General features: G+C 41.5%; 1 protein-coding gene across 5 annotated transcripts in view; it reads left to right on the top strand.

The window, feature by feature from the left end:
• Window positions 1-19,294, top strand: part of LOC147315212 (leucine-rich repeat and fibronectin type III domain-containing protein 1-like protein) — a 422,384-nt gene that overhangs the window by 356,826 nt on the left and 46,264 nt on the right. For 4 of the 5 annotated variants that reach the window (XM_086262477.1, XM_086262476.1, XM_086262473.1 and 1 more), the window contains 4 exons: window positions 4,370-4,637; window positions 7,123-7,323; window positions 9,862-10,028; window positions 15,396-15,636. In XM_086262477.1, the coding sequence (XP_086118603.1) occupies window positions 4,383-4,637; window positions 7,123-7,323; window positions 9,862-10,028; window positions 15,396-15,636 (864 nt within the window). In that variant the 5' untranslated portion in view covers window positions 4,370-4,382. The remainder of the gene's footprint in view (window positions 1-4,369; window positions 4,638-7,122; window positions 7,324-9,861; window positions 10,029-15,395; window positions 15,637-19,294) is intronic. The other variant, XM_086262475.1, reaches the window with a different exon arrangement.

Raw genomic sequence — 19,294 nt, 5'->3', positions numbered from 1 at the left:
AGATATTTGCACTTCCCTGAGATTTCATCCCACTGATTTTGTCGAGTTTTCCAGTGAAAATGCATTAATAAGTTGGTTCACACATTCATGGTCCTGAGTTCGACTCCACCTTCAGGTCTTTCTGTGAGGAGTTTGCATGTTCTCCCCGTGTTTGCGTGGGTTCTCTCCGGGTGCTCCGGCTTCTTCCCACAATCCAAAGACATGCAGTTAGTTGGGTTTGCTGGTACTTCTAAATTGCCAAGGTGTGAATGGTTGTCAGTGTTAGCCCTGCGACAGACTGGCGACCATGGTGTACCCTGCCTCTTGCCCTGTGATAGCTGCGATAGACTCCAGCCACTTGTACCTTCTTCAGGTTCAAACATTTTACTACAGTTTGAAACTTTTGGCTCATCATGATGATTTTCATCGTCATAATTGTTTTTTTAATTAGCAAGTATCCTGATTAGGAGCATGTTGGAATGAGAGTTATTATGCAGCTCAAAGCTGCAGCACTACAGGTTGTTTTGAAAATGGTGGACGTATTCGGCATCTCAAATTCGCTGAGATCATGCCTAGCAGGGGGTTTTCTTTTGTATCAGGTGGTAAATGTGTTGCTTAACGCTGTTAAGTTTGGTCATTTAACATGGGAGACGCATGAGGCAGCCTCATGTGGCCAAACCAAGAACTGCAGTTTTTTCTGACTAGGCTTCATTTTTCAGTCCCGGCGTTTGCAACTCGATAGCCTCACACTAACACGCTACAAACCAAGATGCCAAGATGTGATTGGTAAGAATTTCAAGACCATGTCTGAGATCTTATCCCAAGGTCCAAACAAAACAAATTAGAGGCAAGTAGAAGTACCGCTGCTCTCAATAGTACCTCCTGCTTCTTTGAAGGTCACTTTAACTCAGGTCTGGCCGGCAAACCATGAAGTTCAATCAACATACAAATGATCATTTTAATGTTAAATTGCATATTTCTTTATCATCTGAGGACATGTTGCTCAACACGTGCCTTTTATTTTGCAAGCAGCAGATCCCAAACATGTAACATACTATTTTTAAATATGAGGAAGAGAATGACGCAAAGGCGATGAATAGAAGGGGAGATGACAGGAGGATGACAGTGTGAAAAATTAGTGGTAAGGATAGATGGATGAAGAAGGAGTTGATCAAAGAGAGTTGAGAGAGATGCACAGAGGGGAAAGGGATGGACATGTAAGTCATGTGGAGAGATAGATGAGTAAATGCTCTTCCAGGGATGAAAATGGAGAGACAGAAGGATGGATAGAGGCAGTGATGCAGATGGAGGAAGAGAATGATGATAGGATGGGAGGAAAGACGAATGAAGGGATGTCTGCAGTCTCAGAAGTGAGAGGTGACAGGAAACAGCTGAAAAGGGTTTGAGAGAGGGATGATGGGATGATGCAGGCAGAAAGATAAGTAGAAGGATGGAAAAAAGAGGCAATGCAATTGAAATGAGAAGCACTTTCAGTCGAGAAGCAAGTGATGAAAAGAGGAGAGAGAGCGACGGAGATTGAGAAGTGCTTGTAGTCTGAAAAAGAACTGTTTTGCATTTTTCTCACGCTAAGCTGGCCTGACTAAACAAATTAAATCTGTTCTCAGAGCACCAGTGCTCTTCAGAGACCCAACATCTTACGGCACCTGAAAAACCTGCAAAAGTACGAAACAGTGTATATTAACGAGCTGTAAACAAATTGAAACAGTAGAGATAATTGGTCACCTCTGCCTCACACCAACAGTGTTCTGTGTTTAATGTGTCCAGCACATATACAGCGCTGCGCATGTCCCCCTTCCTGATTTATTTTTACATATTTACATATTTTAGATCACCCAAATAATTCTAAAGTTAGACAAAGATGACCCGAGTAATTGTAAAATGCAGTTAGCTTTTACTTGAATGATTCGTTTATTACAAAGAGCTCCTCAGACCTGTCTGCCACTGTGTGGAAAATGTGCGGTCAAGTTTTTCTGATAATCGGCGATGAGCCTTTTCACGTCGCAGTGGAGGAATTTTGATTGACTCTTAGTTGCAGACTTGCTTTAATTCATCCACATTGGAGGGTTTTCAGTCATGAACGGCCAGTTTAAAGCCTAAAGTTAAAAAAAAATCAATCGGATTTAAGTCCAAACTTTGACTAAGCCACACCAAAACCATTCAATTTGTATTTTTGACCCATTCAGAGGTGGACTCACTGGTCCTGACAATATTTGTCACGCTTACATGTTTTATTCAAAAATCAGGAAAAGAGGGCAAATGCTTTCTCACAGCTCATCCTCTCTCCCAGGCATCAATTACTGCTGTTCTCTAAAACGCCAACAACCAACCACAAGGTGCTACTTGGTATCTGCGCCGGGAGTTCAGAATCCAGTCTAAATGTTGATGTTGTTAATGTGTGTTTTAACAAAAACAAGCATATTTTGCTGAACCAAACAAGTGGACCATTCCTTCTCAGTGTCCAATATTCCCTCAGCCAGCATGTCAAGTGCTCATGCCCTAGGAATGAGAACAGGTTGCATATGTATGGGTGACCATTTGAATTCAATTCTTTTTTTGTCAAGTTCAAGCCTGTAGAGTTGGACTGTCCTCCATCAAAGATCAAAACCATTTTAAAACTGCAAATTAAAAAAGGGTCCAGACAAAAAAGGGAAGCGCATTTCTGTTCTGATAACACTTAAACTCATTTGATTCAGTCATGCATCTCTATGCTCTCTCTCACACCTTTACATTTATTATAATTTGGTAGTCGTCACTGACAACTTGCAGGAAACTCTGTGATAGTTAAAACTGAAACAAACTTCCAAGCCATGCTCCTCTTTGAGCTTCATTTTTCATGCATGCTGTTCATATGCACGTATTGTTAATGTACATCGTGGACGTGGAATACATTTCCATAAAGATCTGAATGTATGTGGTTCGAGGAGGCACATGCTCATACTGTCACGCTGTGTTTGCTGCTGCTTCGGCCAGGTCTCTCCTTTTAAAGACATTTTGATATCAGCAGGACTTCCTGGTCAATCAATGAAACCCTTCTGTTGGATGAGTCACAGATACGACATATGAAACTTTTTCGTTTACCCTGAGCCTAGCCAAACGTCTTTGAGATTCTCATTCACGTGACAAATTTGTGAGCGCCGTTCGGCGCTCATTATTGTTTGAACGCTTGAATTCCCATCGTGTGCACACTCCTGAATTACCCATTGACATTTGGGTGTAGTCTCAGTTGGGTTTTGAATTCTCCTCATCATTTCCATTGAATTTATCTCATTCCATTACATCTCTCTCATTAGTTGCTCACATTTAACTCCGTATCCTGCACTCTACCATGTTATGAGGACACAGACGCTTCCTCTTCTGTATTCTGTGCTGCAGGCTGAGGCACAGTTTGAATATTTCTGCACCATAAATAAAAGAGCGCGTCTCTTTCCGCTGTTATTTGCAATCGACCTTCCTCCAGTCGCTCGGCATCTAACTCAGAAGAACTTTTCAGAGTGTGTGCACATGCGGGAGTCCGCACGCATGCATGAATGAGTGTGTGCGTTCTCATGATTTTCCTTTGCGTGTGTCATTCCCGCTTTTGTGTGTTTCCCTTTTCTCTTCATATGAATTTATTCAGGGCTCCGCCGAGTTGAACTTACAAACATACAGCGAAATCAATATGAATGTAAATGTATTCCTTTATTGCCATGGCTGGGAAACTTGGTTTGGTCTCATTTTCATGCACAAAAACATCTCTGAAATTTATGAAGTGAGGCAGACAACTGCACACTGTGTAATTTGTGTTCTTTAATGTTCTACTTAGATTGCAATCATAAGAGTGCGCTGAGGTTAATTGGTCGTATGCATGCTGTTTACTTTCACTTTCCCAGGACAACTCACTCAGCAAAAAAAAGGGAAAGTGCTGCAATAACATGCTCTTAAATTCTTTCATTTACCTCAGCGTCTCTGATTCCCCTCCCGTTCCCATCTCCTTAACCATCTATCTCTTGTCTCCTCTATCCTTTAATATAAAACTTTTCTTTTCTTGAAACTTTTTGTGGAAAAAGATGCATAAAAGAAATATTGCTTTGTTGCTGTGTACAGCCAAAAAAAAGCAGAAAAGAAGAAAAACAGCGTGTTTTCTGCAGTGATGAATAATCATTTATAGAGTCATCCTGCAGTGTTTGACTGTCTTTGCTGAATAACCAACCCTTTAAATCAAACCAAGGAGCGCCGATTTGGATCAAGTGCAGTTTTTTTTCTTAATTTGATGCTCCGTGTGAGCTCTGGAAGTCATTTCTGTCCCCTGCTGGGTGTTTTTAAAGTCCAGTTTGATACTTGAGTGTGTGCTGCTGCATGAACTGATGTGTTCCTAATTTCTCTGTTGCAGCAGGAGAGCAGCCATGGATATCATCTCCTTGCTGGTCTGCCCTCTCCTCTTCATCCTCCTGTCCTCCCTCCCCTCCTGCTCCTCGTCCATGCTGTGTCCGAAGCGGTGCACGTGCCAGAATCTGCTGCCGTCCTACACGGTGCTTTGCGCCAAGACAGGCCTCCTCTTCGTTCCGCCCAACATTGACCGCCAGACGGCTGAACTCAGGCTGATGGACAACTTCATTACGACGCTGAGGCACCGTGACTTCGCCAACATGACCAGCCTGGTCAGAGCTCACTTTTTTAACACCTTCACATTCATGTTTGTACTGTAGCTTCCTTCTGCTAAGCAGGCTCCACCTGGGCCGCTCCTGCCAGGAAACTCTTTTTTAATGTTGTTTTAGCTTTGCATGAAAAAGATCACAGCAACCAAGTTATTCTAAACATTTATGTTACTGATGCCCCACATATTGATTATATTTACTCAACCGTGCTCTACTTATTAGCTTATTAAACAGCCTTTTGTTTACATGAATTACATTTTTTTGCACACTGAGCCAAAAGACTTGTTAAGCCATCAGAGATGAATCAGTGCCCATTATTACTTCAGTTATATTGCAGCAACAGTTCAGATTCATGCAAGATGTTATAGGTTATTAATGTTATGCTTGAATTTATTGGGAAAAGTAATCCTGTACTTCAGCATCTCCCAGCCTGCTTGACTGGATTGCTGCAGATGAACAGCAGCGGTCATTCTTAAGTTAAACGCAACATTTTGAAGCTGCAGAGTTAAAACAGCTTTGATCAACTGGAGGAAGGTTTCTCTACCCGATTCTGCTGTCAAGTCTCAGTCACGCAGTGACATTACAATAAAGTGTTAATCATGGAACATTTTCCACATTGAACAGGTTCCAGGGTTTTACAGAGAGCGTTTGATGCCGTGAAATAGCTCGTTACAGGAGTTTCTCTTTTTGCTAATGAACTTCTGAAACGGAGTAACAGAGTAACTAGTCCCACCTGACACTGCAGCCATCCTCCTTTTGAGGAGTTGATGATTGACCTGCATTGGCCTGTAATTATTTGTTGTCATGGCCCATTATGTCAATTCACCTTCATTTCGTGTGCTCCTCTCTGAGTATATGTGGTGAAACTGAGAGCATAAGAGACAAAGTAATGCATGAGTAGAGAACAAGTGGCAACCTGTTCCGGGGCTGAAAAGTGAAGCCAGTGCAGTAATGCCAAAAACTGTAGTTCCTCTAATGGCCTCTTGAGGCAGGCTCCAAAAGTGAGTCGGTCCATAAACTCCCATGTTAAGACGTGAAATGAACACGTTTACACTGAAACACATCATTACTGCAAAATGAAGTAAATACTTTAATTTAATCATCGTCCTTGTGTCTCTGTAATGTTGTAGTAGCAGAAATGAAACAGGGTGAATGATGTTTTACATAAAGATGCTGACCCAAAAAGCCTGCAAGTCTTTGCCAGAACCATCCAGACCCAACAAACAAAGAGCAACAGACCAGAGTGATACTTAAATACACGTTTTCTAACACTATCTAGAACAGGGTTTTGTCACACAGTTAGATCATATCTAATATTTTTATTTATGATATTTGCATCTTTGTAAAACCGTCGGTCAAAAACTAGACTCATCGTGCAGCATCCTATGGCAGAAATGCAGAAATTGAGGACACCTCTATTTGAAGTACATTTACCTGACAGAAAAGAGTAACCAGTACAGAAAGAGTAAAGTGCCTCACTGGAGTTCAAAATAAACTCGGAAATAAACCGTGCATCACAGATTAATGGTGTGATAGCATCTGAGGAGGGTTTGCAAGCATTCATCAGTCAGAGTAAAGAAAACTCTGAATGTGAAAGTAAGAAATGAGGCAACATGTCATGTTTATTCCACAGAGAGCTCAGAAAACATTAGGAACATCTGCCCCTTACAGCATAACATGTTGACTGAGGTGACATTTCTGATATCTTAATGGATTTCACTAATTAATCCCACCGTAATCACAGTAATGGGGGCAACGAGGCTTCACTGCACGCAGCTCAAGAAGAAAACCACCAATATCACCATATTTACGCACCAAATAGACACACTCGTCACAGCTGGAGACTTCCTTAGTGTGTGAAAAATAACTTTTCTCTCTAGTGTGAGCACAACAGCATGGAAGATGTTTGCTCACACACAAGGAAACGTGGGAAATGAGGCTCTAATCGTTTGGTGATGAGCGTGACGGAGCGCCACAGATGTCCCCTGTGATCGAGGCTCATTTCCACAGCAGATTCGAAATGTGTGGGGGCTGATTGACCCTTTCTTGGGTGTTAATCGAATATATTTTTGCATCTTTGCACTCATATTTTGTGTACAGTGGAGGTATTAAGCAGACTGCAATTCCTGACCTCAGCAGCGAGCTTTTTAATGATAGCTTTAAGTATAAATGGATACCGGACTCATTCATTGACCCATTGTACTCTCACGTTAATTACTAGTATCATTCATGAAAAAATGTGGAAGGTTAAATACAAGTTTAATCTCCACAGACCCGCGAGTTCAACATGCTCAAACTAAACATTATATCTTAAGTGGTGACTCATAAGCTATCACTTACCTCCCTACACAGAAATATGCCAAAGTGAACCTTATTAGATTGCTTTTATCCATTTTGCACCATTTTTGTTTGGCAACAAACAACGTGTTGGTGTTTTACATGAAAATGGGTCATTTAATGTGGATCTTGTGTTTTCCTGCATGTCCAGATCCACCTGACACTAAGTCGAAACACCATCAGCCAGATCAGGCCGTACACCTTTGCCGATCTCCAGGACCTCCACGCCCTCCACCTGGATGCCAACCGCCTCACCGTGCTGGATGACTCTCACTTCCAGGGCCTGGTCAACCTGAGGCACCTCATCCTGGCCAACAACCAGCTGCACAGTATATCAGAGGGAGCCTTTCAGGTACTAAAGCATAGCTGAACATCCAGCTCATGCAGAGAAAATGTATATCTTTTAAATATGTAAAAATATTTTAACTCTTATTATACCAGTAAAGAAACTCTGGAGAACGGAAATCCCCATCTTGATCGTGTCCTCAAAGACACGTGAAGAAGAACTTTTTAATTTAATTTCGTATCAGAAATTGGGCCAAAATCTAGACACATAAATAAAACTACAGGGACAAAAATGTCCATTTAACCTCGGACATTAAGTAGCTTTAAAATTATGATTTCAATTTAAAAAATAATCCTAGCGGTCCTACAAATTAAGCTCTGCTTCTCAATACGCAAAACCATTTCACAGTGTAATTAAGAACTTGCTCTGAAAATGAACTAAAATCACTCACATAAAGGATGCAAAACTCTTAGAAGTGTTTAAATTGCTCTTTCTGCTGCCACCAGCTCCTCTGGGTAAGCCCAAATTACACTAACAAAGTGTTTTAAATCCAACTAATTTTAATCGGTGCTTTTAACATTCGTTGTCAACCAAGCGTTCACACAAGAGCCAAGATCGTGAGTGGAAAAGTTATTGCAAAGTCATTAATGAAAAGTTTCAGTGCTGAGGGTCAAGTGTTGTGTAAGACAACATTTTTGGCTCTAACTCGAAAGTCCAGCAGAAGCAGCCAGCCCTGCCTGCCCGCCTCACTCTGCCACCCAGCTGGACACCTTTTTAATAACCCGGTCCTAGAATAAACCGTGTCCCCCGTCTTGATGATGCTGTCCTTTCTCTGCTCATTAAAGGACTAAAAGTGTCCCCTCAGGACTGGCTCACAGACCTCTGCGGACATTTCATGAAGATAAACTAGAGTGGCGTGAACTCTGACCTCACTAATGGATTGAACTGTCTGAACTTTAGTCCGACCCTCACTGCTCCGCTCTCACTCGCTGTATCAGAAAGTGTCTCATTTTACACATGGCTTTGACCCTCTCCTCCTTCCTCCTTCGTGTCGCTCTCACTTTCAAGACTTTATTATCTAAGAACAAGTGCTGTTTCTCCAACTAAATCATAATAATAGCTAAAAGTTGATTTTACTAAAAGTCCCTTGAGATCCAGCACTCAGAGTCAATTTCCACTAAATGTAGTTTAAATACAAGTGTTTTCAAACATCCTGCAGACAGCACACAAAAAAGATATTTTTTTTGTCCATATGCATAAAAATATCAACATACTGCACTTGACGAGACTTCAGTGTATATTTTGTTTGCAGCTGTCCAATCACAGTCAGTCACTGCCAGGTAATATACATGAAGAACGTCTTCTTCTTTAAGTCTAATATACATTCTCTAAGGAAGAGGCTCCAACATAGATAAATATAATGTATTAACACAATACACTAACCTTGATCTACTCTCACTTATTTTCTGACATATAACCAAGTATAGAATGTCACAATGGCAGATAGCCAAACTTTATAACAATGTGTTCAGTTTGTGTACAAATACTGGTAATACTGTGAGCCTAACACTGAAGGAAGCAAACAAAAATCAGTGAAATGGGAACACAAGACAAATATCATCTTCATTTGTAAGCTATTCGTTAGCATGCTGCACGTGGCTGAGATCGTCGTCTACTGGCTTTGGGGCATGATGGTAGGAAACTCCAGTCCCCACTGTGAAAACCAGTTATTTCAAGCACCGATTCCCCACCATTAAACTGCACATAAACAGTTATTTTCAGCAGTTTGAACAAAATCAGTCATTTTCTTGAGAGGACAGTCGTGGAACGGTTGGGACTCTGTTCTGCTGTCTTTGAACTTCTCTTCACGCCTCTTAAAGTTTCTTTTGTCAGTGAGAAATGAGATTCCCTTTGTTGAAAAAGCAATAAAGCATTGATTATTGTAATGAGAATCAAGGCATTGTGACATTCAAACACTGTCCTGATTGTGTGAATTATGAGAGCAATTACAGCAGCAACAACACTTTAGCTGATCGCCAGGCTTTTATTGCGCTCCTTCAATCCAGCTTCATCTTCTTCTCCATCTTTGTGTTTCTGCTCGTTGGAATGTGTGCTGACTCGTGACATTTCATCTATGTCCACATTATGAGAATTGTTTAGAGGCAATTAGAGAGAAGAGCCTGGTTTGGAGTGTACACCACTGACCGCAGTAACTGATTTCATTTTTTCTTTGTTTGGATTCAGTTCCCAGAAAGATGATTCTGTTCATCTGGATGTTTCATTCTTTCTATTTCTAAATTTGTATCTTTTCTTATCATACCAAAGATTTTCTTTGTACTTATTTCCCCCACTTTTGTTGGAAATGGAATTTTTTGTATTTTTTTCTGTTGGGCCTTCCTTCTTTTCTTCCCTTTTTTATTTGCAAGTTTCATTTTCATCTCTTTTCCATTTTATATCCTTCTTATTTATTATCTGTCTCTTTACCCTTTAATGCTATACTTCAGCACTTGAAGATAAAGCAAAGTCATGCTTGTTTTTTTTTTAATTATACCACTTTGAGCCTTTAAAGTCACTGATAGCATCCTGCCTCTGTCGCCCTCACAGGACTTCCTGGAGACTCTGGAGGATTTGGATCTGAGCTACAACAACCTGGTGGAAATCCCCTGGGACACCATTGCTTTGCTCGTCAGTGTCAACACCCTCAGCCTGGACCACAACCTCATAGAGAGCGTCCCAGAGGGAATCTTCTCCAACCTGCACAAACTGGCCAGGTCAGGATCACATAACACTGCAGTGCTGCAGCCTGCCTGGGTTTGACTGGAAGTGGGAAAATGAAAGCTCCAGCTGTATTTAATTTAAACTGCCAATTACCATTCACCTGCACTTACACAAATCAGTATCACAACGAAACGTGTAATGGACATGCAGAAGTTGCGTTCGCAGGGAGGTTTGGAGTCTTCTCCCACCCCCATTCTCTGCGGCCTGCTGGAGCGGGAGGGCTAGTAGGAGGAGTTGGCCGTCCGACTGCGGTCTGGGGTGTGGGGCCTCCCTGCTGCTGCGGAGTCGGGGTGGTCTGCCTCTCCCCACCGCAGGGAAAAGGGTAACACCACCTGGGTCTGGGTGCAACTCCCCCCTCCAGGGGCAAGGGTACCTAGACCCGGTTTGTAGAGTACGCTTGGGGAGTGTGATCGTGTGTACAGCGTCTCTTTATGTCTGTCTCCACGTTGGTTGAGTGTGGAGTGAGTGCATATGAGAGCATGAGGGTGGGAATGGATGTTTGTGTCTGTGTGTGCCTGTATGTCTGTGTCTATATGTCAGGTTGGGTATCAGACGCCACCTCTCTGGGGACACCTCAGGCCCTCCAAGGTTTGGAGGCCTATCTCCACCCACCACCACTTCCCCTGCCGGTGGCGGACTCCCTCAGGTGTCGGTGTGTTGGTGGTTCTTTGTGTCTGGGGGTGGGCGTCCGGGTACACACCGGCTCACTCCTTGGCGGCCGCTTGTCGGGGCCTGGGGCCTGGGGCTCGCTCGGGCCCCTTTGGAGGTGGGGTGCCCCCGGCCTCTCGGCCTGGGGCTCGGTCACTCAGGCACAGCTGGGGGCCGGCGGAGCTCACGGGCGCGTCACTGCAACTCCCCCTGACTTCTGCTCCGCGGCTGCTGGGCGAGCCCTCATCTGGGACTCTCCTCAGCTCTTACTGGAACAGTGGCGCAGCTGCCCCTCTGTTGGTCTTCCATGGTCTCTTGTGTTCTGGGGGCCTCTGGATGTCTGGAGTTTTGATCTCCTCCATACCCGCTTCACACCCTGGAGGACGGGGCTGTGGCCCCCCCACACTCCCTAGCAGATCATTACATGGAGAAACCTTTGGAATGCAAGCATGCTGATCCACACAGGTATGCACACATGGGTATTCACAGACGCGGACTAAAGCTTTCTTGGCTGCTGCCTCAAAGCACATTGTGCGCTGTCTATCTTGCGTGCTGCATAATATCGTTTATTATTTAGTAAATATTGATATCTATGACTAGCTAGTTTATTGTGATGGTGCTTTGTTTTCTCTATTATTATGTTGCTCTTTGTTGTTTGCTGTCTCCTCTGTTTGTTTTTTTTGTTTGTTTTTTTTTGTTTGTTTTTTTTTCTCCATACAGGTGACCCAGGAGTTTTTTTTTTTTCTCTCTCTCTTCCCCCCCCTTCTCACCGTCTCTTCTCCCCTTTGGTTTTCTTTCTTTCTCTCCCCCTCTTTCTCTCATTCATTCCCCCTGTCCTATTTATTAAAAAAAAAAAAAAAAGACAAAGGATGAACTGAAGCTCTGCCATCACGTAATGTCGCATACTGCTGTTTCTGATGTCATTTAGAAAAAAAAAAAAAAAAAAAAAAAAAAAAAGAAGTTGCGTTCGCAGCAGGGGGAGATAATATATTTAAAGCCACGAAGTCTCTAGTGAGCAAGAAATGTATGCACATTTCAGGGTCCTTGGATTAATATGTCTATCCATGTAAATGACTTAATAATGGCTGTTTAAACATCTTCCAGTGATTATTTACATGTTGGCTTCTGTTTCTGCAACTTAATGCAACGTTTTCATGTGTGTGCATTTCGAATTTTGGAGAGGCAAAGCGTGAAATGGACACATTGACCAGCGTGTCTATTACACACATGGTCCACCTAATGCGTGTACTTACTTAATGACCAGTAGAAAGGGGATGAAAGGGGAGGAGCTTCAGGTTGCTTGTCAAGTTTGGAGAGTGTAGAAGATGATCCAAATGAAAAAGAATCTTGGGACTCTAAACCTTAAAAGCCTCACCAGTCCATCCATCCATCCATCCATCCACCCTCGTGACAGAACAGTCTATATATAGGTGCTCAGACAGCCCTCATCCCGCAGTCTCTCTTTAGCTCTTCTGGGGTATTCCAAGGCTTTCCCAAGCCAGCTTGATGCCCTATGTCTGCCCCGATGACACCGTCAGAAACCAGCTGGCAAAGACAGTGAAACATGCAGCAGCTGAAGAACCCAATATGCTCTTAGGACATGAACATTTCTGGTTAAATATGCTTGAGATAGAAAGGCAGAATTATAACAACTGTGGAAAAAATTCATAGTATTAAAAAATTCATTTCTAGGAAGATTATTTAAAGCTGCCATCATTCCAGTGACAGAAATATCTGAATGGATAAAGAATAAAAGGCTTATTAAAAGAGTTCTTTCTGTCCTGCCAGAATACACATTATGTGCAGGAGTTTTTATTTGCACTGAGGCTTTAAAATTAAAATAAACCTTGTAAAATTATGTTTTATTAATACATGCACACACACACAACTCAAAGAGCTTTACATATTTATATATATGGCTTAATTCTTCTGAGTTTCTTTTACGATATGGTGGAACTAAAATCACACAGCAAATCCTTCAGTTTTGAAGCTCATTTTAATGGAAATTAAGCCTTTGAGTATCAGCTCGCTTTGGAGGAAAGCTGTTCAACAGCTCTATGCTCTGAACCTGAGAAATGCCCCCTATGACCAGGACTGTATTACGCCTTCACCTGAGCAGCTGCAGGTTCAGCATTTTGCCTGCAGGCACGTCAATATTGGACGATCGTAATTGTTGCAGCCCTCATTCAACGGGGATTTGAAATAGTGACCTGGACTGCTTCTCTGCAGGCAGACTTCTTCTCCATGTCTCTGTTCTTAGAGCTGGTTACACACTGTTTAAATGTTTGCAGTGCTCTGTGCTCTCCAGTCCCAATCCAAACTGCAGAAAATCTTATAATTGACTGATAAATGCCAACATTGCATTAATGCTCTTATTATATGGGGAGTAAATTCAGTCAAGAGGCACAAAATGCCATTTAAAGCTCATTAACAATGATCACTCATTTATGTGTAAAAGGGAAAAAACTAACAGAAGATAAATAGTCTTTAAAACAAGGCTGAAATTAATGTTTTTTGGGAAGAAGGATACAATTCTTTAAAAAAAATTAATGAAACGTCTAAATGCTCTTGCATCATAGTCAAGCATGTGATTCACAACAGCAGACCTGTCTAAAAGCCAATGAATCACCAGTGACAGCTCCCCAATCAAAATGCTGTTTTTATGCTGAAGCTAGTTTACGTGTGACGTAATTTCCCCCCAACTGGCAAAAAATAGCATTTAAAGCTCATTAGCTGAAATCAATTTTCATTCAAGTCCCTGATTGATGTTTTAAAGGCAACTATGGATAAATATTCAAGCATTTTTTAAAGGTTCAATTAGATATTTTTGCCCTGCAGACAAATTTTTTACTCAGTGTTTGTTGGTGCACAGGAGAACATTTGCCTCCACATATATTTTACACACACACACTCACAAATAATACACCACAAGCTTGCTGCACATGAAATAACATAATTGAAATTTGTCAAGTGCAGATTGTGCGCTGCTGTCACAGCCATTAACTTCTTGTTAAGTCATCGTTGTTGGTGAATATTTCTGCGGGGACCTTCTAGAGGGAAATACACTTTCCTGTATTTGTTGCTGACAGCAGTGAAAGCTTGACTCTCCTGCGTTATTACCGGGCCCAATGTTTTGCTGAGGAAAATTACTATTCAATCCTCGGAGACGACGAATGGTTGATGGAAAAGCCACCATGGAATATCTGTATGTTGTTAGGTCTCTTCCTTCTGATGTCACTTTGTGATGCGGTCACAAGCTTTAATTTCAGATTTTCTACATGCTGTTTGGAACGTGTGAGAAGACTTCAACTGCCTTTGATGTCACTCGTGAGTCTGTGTGTTGGATCGGACAAAAATTGTGCACCATTTTTCTTACCATCTATTTTCTAGTGCTGGCTGGACTTGCATTTTTATAGTACTTTTCATACAAATTAGACCTTAAAGCACATTTAAGCATACACTGATTCTCTATGAGTAAGCATTTGGCAACAGTGGGGAGGAAAAACTCCCTTTTAACAGGAAGAAACCTCCAGAATGCAGGCAAAGAGAGAAAATGCAAACTATCTCTATCGCACCTCACATTTGTCAGTGTCCTGCTCCACTCTCCCTTCATTCATGACCACTCATGAACAAACCCTGCGATACTTGAACTTCTCCACTTGGGGCAGCCACTTTTCACCACCCAGACTACTCCACCATTTACTGTCTGAGAGCTGCAGCCTCTGATCCCTTCAGGGATCAACATCTTAACAGGATGGAGGGAATTATATCCTAAAGTGATTCTGAGAACTATGTTATTGGGGCAAGTTGCTCCTGTTAAGCTTTTCCAAAGCAAAGTGGTTCTGGGTGAATGGTCAGACTAAATGTGATTCAGAAGTGAATACAAAAACAAGGAACCACGTCGCTCTGCATGTCACAGGAGTCACAGGAATGGGGCACCAGTATTCCTGTCTCCCACGACAGCCACATAGGCCCATTTTCCTCCAGCACAGGCGAGGGCAGTCTCATCCAGGGGGGTAAAGGAGCCCACTGGTGTATGACAGATACTGGCTCACCTCATCACATGACACTGGGTTTGGAGGCAGTCGTCTACATACAAGGGTTATTCTCTGTGTGTGTTTGAAGACTTACTTGCTTTTTGAAATGATTGTGGCTTTTATTTTTTTATTTAACTGTAAGTGATTGAATCGGCCCGTTTTTTAAAGACTGAATTTCTCCTCAGTGGCAGCCAGAGAGGGGAAAAATTTTTCTCAACTTTACAGACTTTTCTTTTATTTCTAAAATAAAATGTGTGGAAACACTGTTGAGATTAATAACCTTCTGCAGAAATGTGTGATTCTTTTAACTACAATCCAACAAGACAGAAGAGCAGAACTGCTGGCTGACTGAGTGCAGCCGTGTTCAGCTCCCCTCCCCACACTTTCTCCCTTATCGTTGACCTTTCTCTCTCCTCTTCCTTCCATCCCTCTATCTCACCTTTGGACATGTCCACCCACCTGATCGATGAACTACCCATCTCCTCTCCTCCCACTTCATCCACATAGATTTTCACCACATTTATAATAATTATTATTTTGTTTCTGAAGAGGTCCGCTGATCAGGATCATGGCATGGATCTTCTTCTAATCTCCAGAATGTTCAAAGCTTTCATTAAAACTGCCAGAAAAATAGCTGTGATGGAAAAATATGAACTCTCTGTGTTGTGTCACCAGGCTTGACATGACCTCTAACAAGCTGAAGAAAATACCTCCAGACCCACTGTTCCTGCGGATCCCGGTGTACGCCAAGATGAAGGGCTCTCCTCTTACAGCGCTGGTGCTGAGTTTTGGCGGGAACCCTCTGCACTGTAACTGTGAGCTGGTTTGGCTTCGCAGGCTGACCAGAGAGGACGATCTGGAGACCTGCGCTTCACCTAAAGACCTGGCTGGCAAATACTTCTGGACCATAAGAGAGGTTTGCTGAAGCTATTGTGTATTTTAAAACCTCATTTTGTAACCTTGCAAATTAACACACTATGATGTTGTTTGTTAACTAAAGCAAAAGCAACATAAAGCACTCTATTTTATTTACGTTTTTTTTTAACAGATTCTTAAGCCAAAGTAATTAAAATGATAGGTCAGAAATGTAACATTTGCAATTTGCTAAACCTCTACGAGTGTTGATACATTTTTACCTTGATGTCAATCTTTTTGTTGCAGACTCCAGCTTTTTGGCTGTCACCATGCAGCTTATTATAGCCACAGGTCTTATGAAGTGGCCATAGCACAATAATAGTTGTTTTTTTTTTAAATCCAAATCTACTTATAGAGCTGTTATAAACGGTTAAGTTAATTATAGAGACCAAAACCATTTTTATATTAGGCTCTAAACATTTCATGGCAGTGAGAGGAACTGCAGTGTTGGCATTACTTTTATGCTCTGAGCTGAGGAGGTTTCTACTGTGTAAGAACAAACTCACTACTGTTGGTAATAGATTCTAGAGTCTAAATTATAAGAATGCATTTTTTTGATAACAGTCTGAAGTGTATACTCATGGAGGGCATACTTAATGAGCTCCAAGTCACCATTACCCTTAATTCAAACCAAAAATATATACTTTTAAATATTCATTGTGTAATTCAGTGTTTTTGGTGCCTTGAACCATTAAACCACAGAGCAAAATTTGATTTTCTGCTGCTTTAACTGAAGCCCTCAGTGGAGACATAATCACGTTCTTTCTCAAGGACATATCAGCAGGCCAGACGGTTGGTGTCACAGCGGAGTGAACCTTCTGCTGAAAGTGTGAGTCATGGAGTTAGGTCTGCAAAAATGCATTAGAAAGACTGAGTTTCATTATATTATATGATAGAGGAAAAGTTTAGGCTTATGTTCTAGCAAAAACCCAGGATATGGTTTATTGAGCCACAGTGATGAAGCACAGAGTAAAATGAGGCCACGAGAGGCAAAACTAAAACAGATGGATCCCTATATTTGTTTTTTATCCATATACATGTATTATTATTGGTTTATTTAACAGAGACACTACACATTAGATAAACATTACAGCGACTGTGGCGACAAAGCTATTTTTCATCCCTGGAGAGTCCCTGGAGACTTGTTACAAAGGCAAACCAATGCAATAGAACAAAAGCTTTTTTTTAAAATAAAATATAAACAGGCAGAAAAATAAAAGATGTTAACTCTAACAGTGCCTACGTAACATCAGAAATCTTTCTACTTTTACAATGAACACATCTCTGTCATTTAGTATGTTTGCAGTCCCGATCATTTTCCCAACAAAGTCAGCTTTCTCTTGTTAGCCTTGTTATATTTAACACTGTGATATGTTAGAAAACTGCAATAGCTCACTGCAGCACGCTCAGTTTCTCCTGAAAGTAAAACTGTAAAAATAATCACTATTTAAGCAAGCATATGAACTGTGCCATTATCATCACCGACGTATGTATTATTGCACATTTATATACTTCTACTACTTTTCACAGTAAATCATAAAAGAGAAATGCTGAGCTGAATCATCCTTCTAAAATCAAGCATGCTTTATATATTAATATATAGATATTAGGGGTGCAACGATATTCGTATCGATATTGAACCGTTCGATACAGTGCTTTCGGTTCGGTACGCATATGTACAATACAACATTTGTAATTTATTTTATCAATTTTCCTTCTGACGATGCTGTCTGTGTTGAGCGCTCAGTGACTCTGCGTTCGACTACTCCGCCTAGGCTGCACTGTCGAGCGCAGATCCACTGAGCGCTCAACACAGACAGCATAGTCAGAAGGAAGAGCGCAGGGCAAGCTAGCAAGACAGAAGTTAAGCTCTTCTTGCAACAGGCAAATTGAACGTCATTCAGATCTGGCGTTTGGAATTATTTTGGTTTTCATGTGACGTATGACCCTGAAGGTAAGCGAGTCATGGACTAAAGTAAAACAGTATGTTGGATGTGCCATGCAATGCTCAATTACATTGGTGTGAACTAGTGTGTTAGCGCAGTTAGCTCGTTAACGTGTTGGCCGTCTAGCCCCATGCACGGAGCGATCGGCGGTAGCTCGTTAACGGAGATTTGCCGTGTTGTGGCGTTAAGGTCATTTCAATGAGATTAACCTGAAAGCACTAGTGGGAACACAACGAATATGACTGCACATTTACACCGACATCATCCTAGTGCAAAGACAAAAACAACAAGCATGCTACTAACTTTAGCCGAGTCATTTAGACAGCTGTTAGCACAGGATTCTCCTTATGCTGCTGATAATATAGCCCAGAAGAAGCGGATAGTATAGCTTTTATTTTGGAAAGAGACATTTCTCTGTAATAAACTCTCTTTTCCAAAGATGAGTGATTCCTCAATCAGATACAGGCTTGCAATATCGCTAGCCCGACGTCCCGGAGCTAGCGATTTTTTCAGTCGGGCTACCAAAATCTATCTCTTCCCTGCCCGTCGGGCTATTGTAGGAAAAATATATGTCAATGCTTTTGCATTCTTTCGGAAATGTAGCTGGGTAATTATGTTATTGGCATTGGTGAGCCACTGTCAATATGTGACATATTGAAGTCGCGTTTGAATTTGCGCTTGTTTTTTTGCTTTCACTTTGCAATCGTGCGAACTGTGTATAGAGAGCGACAGCACTGATCTGTGAGTGATGATAATTTGTGCACCAATTCCTCTGACATAGTCTTATTAATCGTTAGCTTACTATGCAAACATGACAAGTGAAATCTCCTGCAGCTTACACATGTGAGAGGTTGGTCGCGCAGAGAATCGCTGAGCATTATGTGAGTGCATGTGTAAAAGCAGCAGGATATATATTTCAGTTCTGCTGAGCCAAATAAGACAGGTCAGGGTGAAGAAGTGACAGCCAAAGAAAAGCTTACCACGAAACGGAGAAGTTATGACAAATCAGACTATAAGGCAAAAAGAAAGTGCAGCTTTATGGTTTCATGGACAAAAGAATTTCTGTGGCTGCAATATGACGAACTATATAACCAGGGCTGCACATAAGTGGTCCGCAGGTGCGCATTCGCTGTCAAAATAAAAAACACGCACAAGGGTTAGGGTTAAATTTAAAAACTGTACTTTTGAGTTAAAATATATATTTATAATTTTAATAAATGACAAATTAAAAATGCATGAACATTTTTTGTATCGAAAAAATATCGAACCGTGACACCAAAGTATCGAACCGAACCGAACCGTGAATTTTGTGTATCGTTGCACCCCTAATAGATATATATATATACAACAGGTTCTCATCCCAAAACGTAACACACAACACAGCCAATGTCGTATTCAGAAACATGAGAACCATTTGGAATGAATCTACACATGTACATTTATTTTACTTTCTCATTGTGAATCGCTTTGGAAAACACTATTTAATGATTAATGTTAGGGATAAGGTTATGGTTGTGGTTAGGATTAAGATTAGGGTTAAAAACACGGCTGGAACATGTGTTACTGCCGGGGAGTCATTCTATTGGATTCCATCCACACTGGCGCGTATCATAGGATGCAGAAGGTTACCTTTGGCGTTTTTATGGGACGCCTCAGGGCGTGACAAATCGTCAGTATGTTACGCGTTGGGAGTAAGAACGGTTTCATATATAA

The sequence above is a fragment of the Aulonocara sp. 'chitande type north' Nkhata Bay genome, linkage group LG14, assembly GCF_057382095.1.
Source record: "Aulonocara sp. 'chitande type north' Nkhata Bay isolate Kocher_YH1m ecotype deep benthic linkage group LG14, A_spYH_male_GT1.1, whole genome shotgun sequence".
Classification (NCBI taxonomy): domain Eukaryota; kingdom Metazoa; phylum Chordata; class Actinopteri; order Cichliformes; family Cichlidae; genus Aulonocara; species Aulonocara sp. 'chitande type north' Nkhata Bay.
This window is presented reverse-complemented; position numbering and strand designations above follow the sequence as displayed.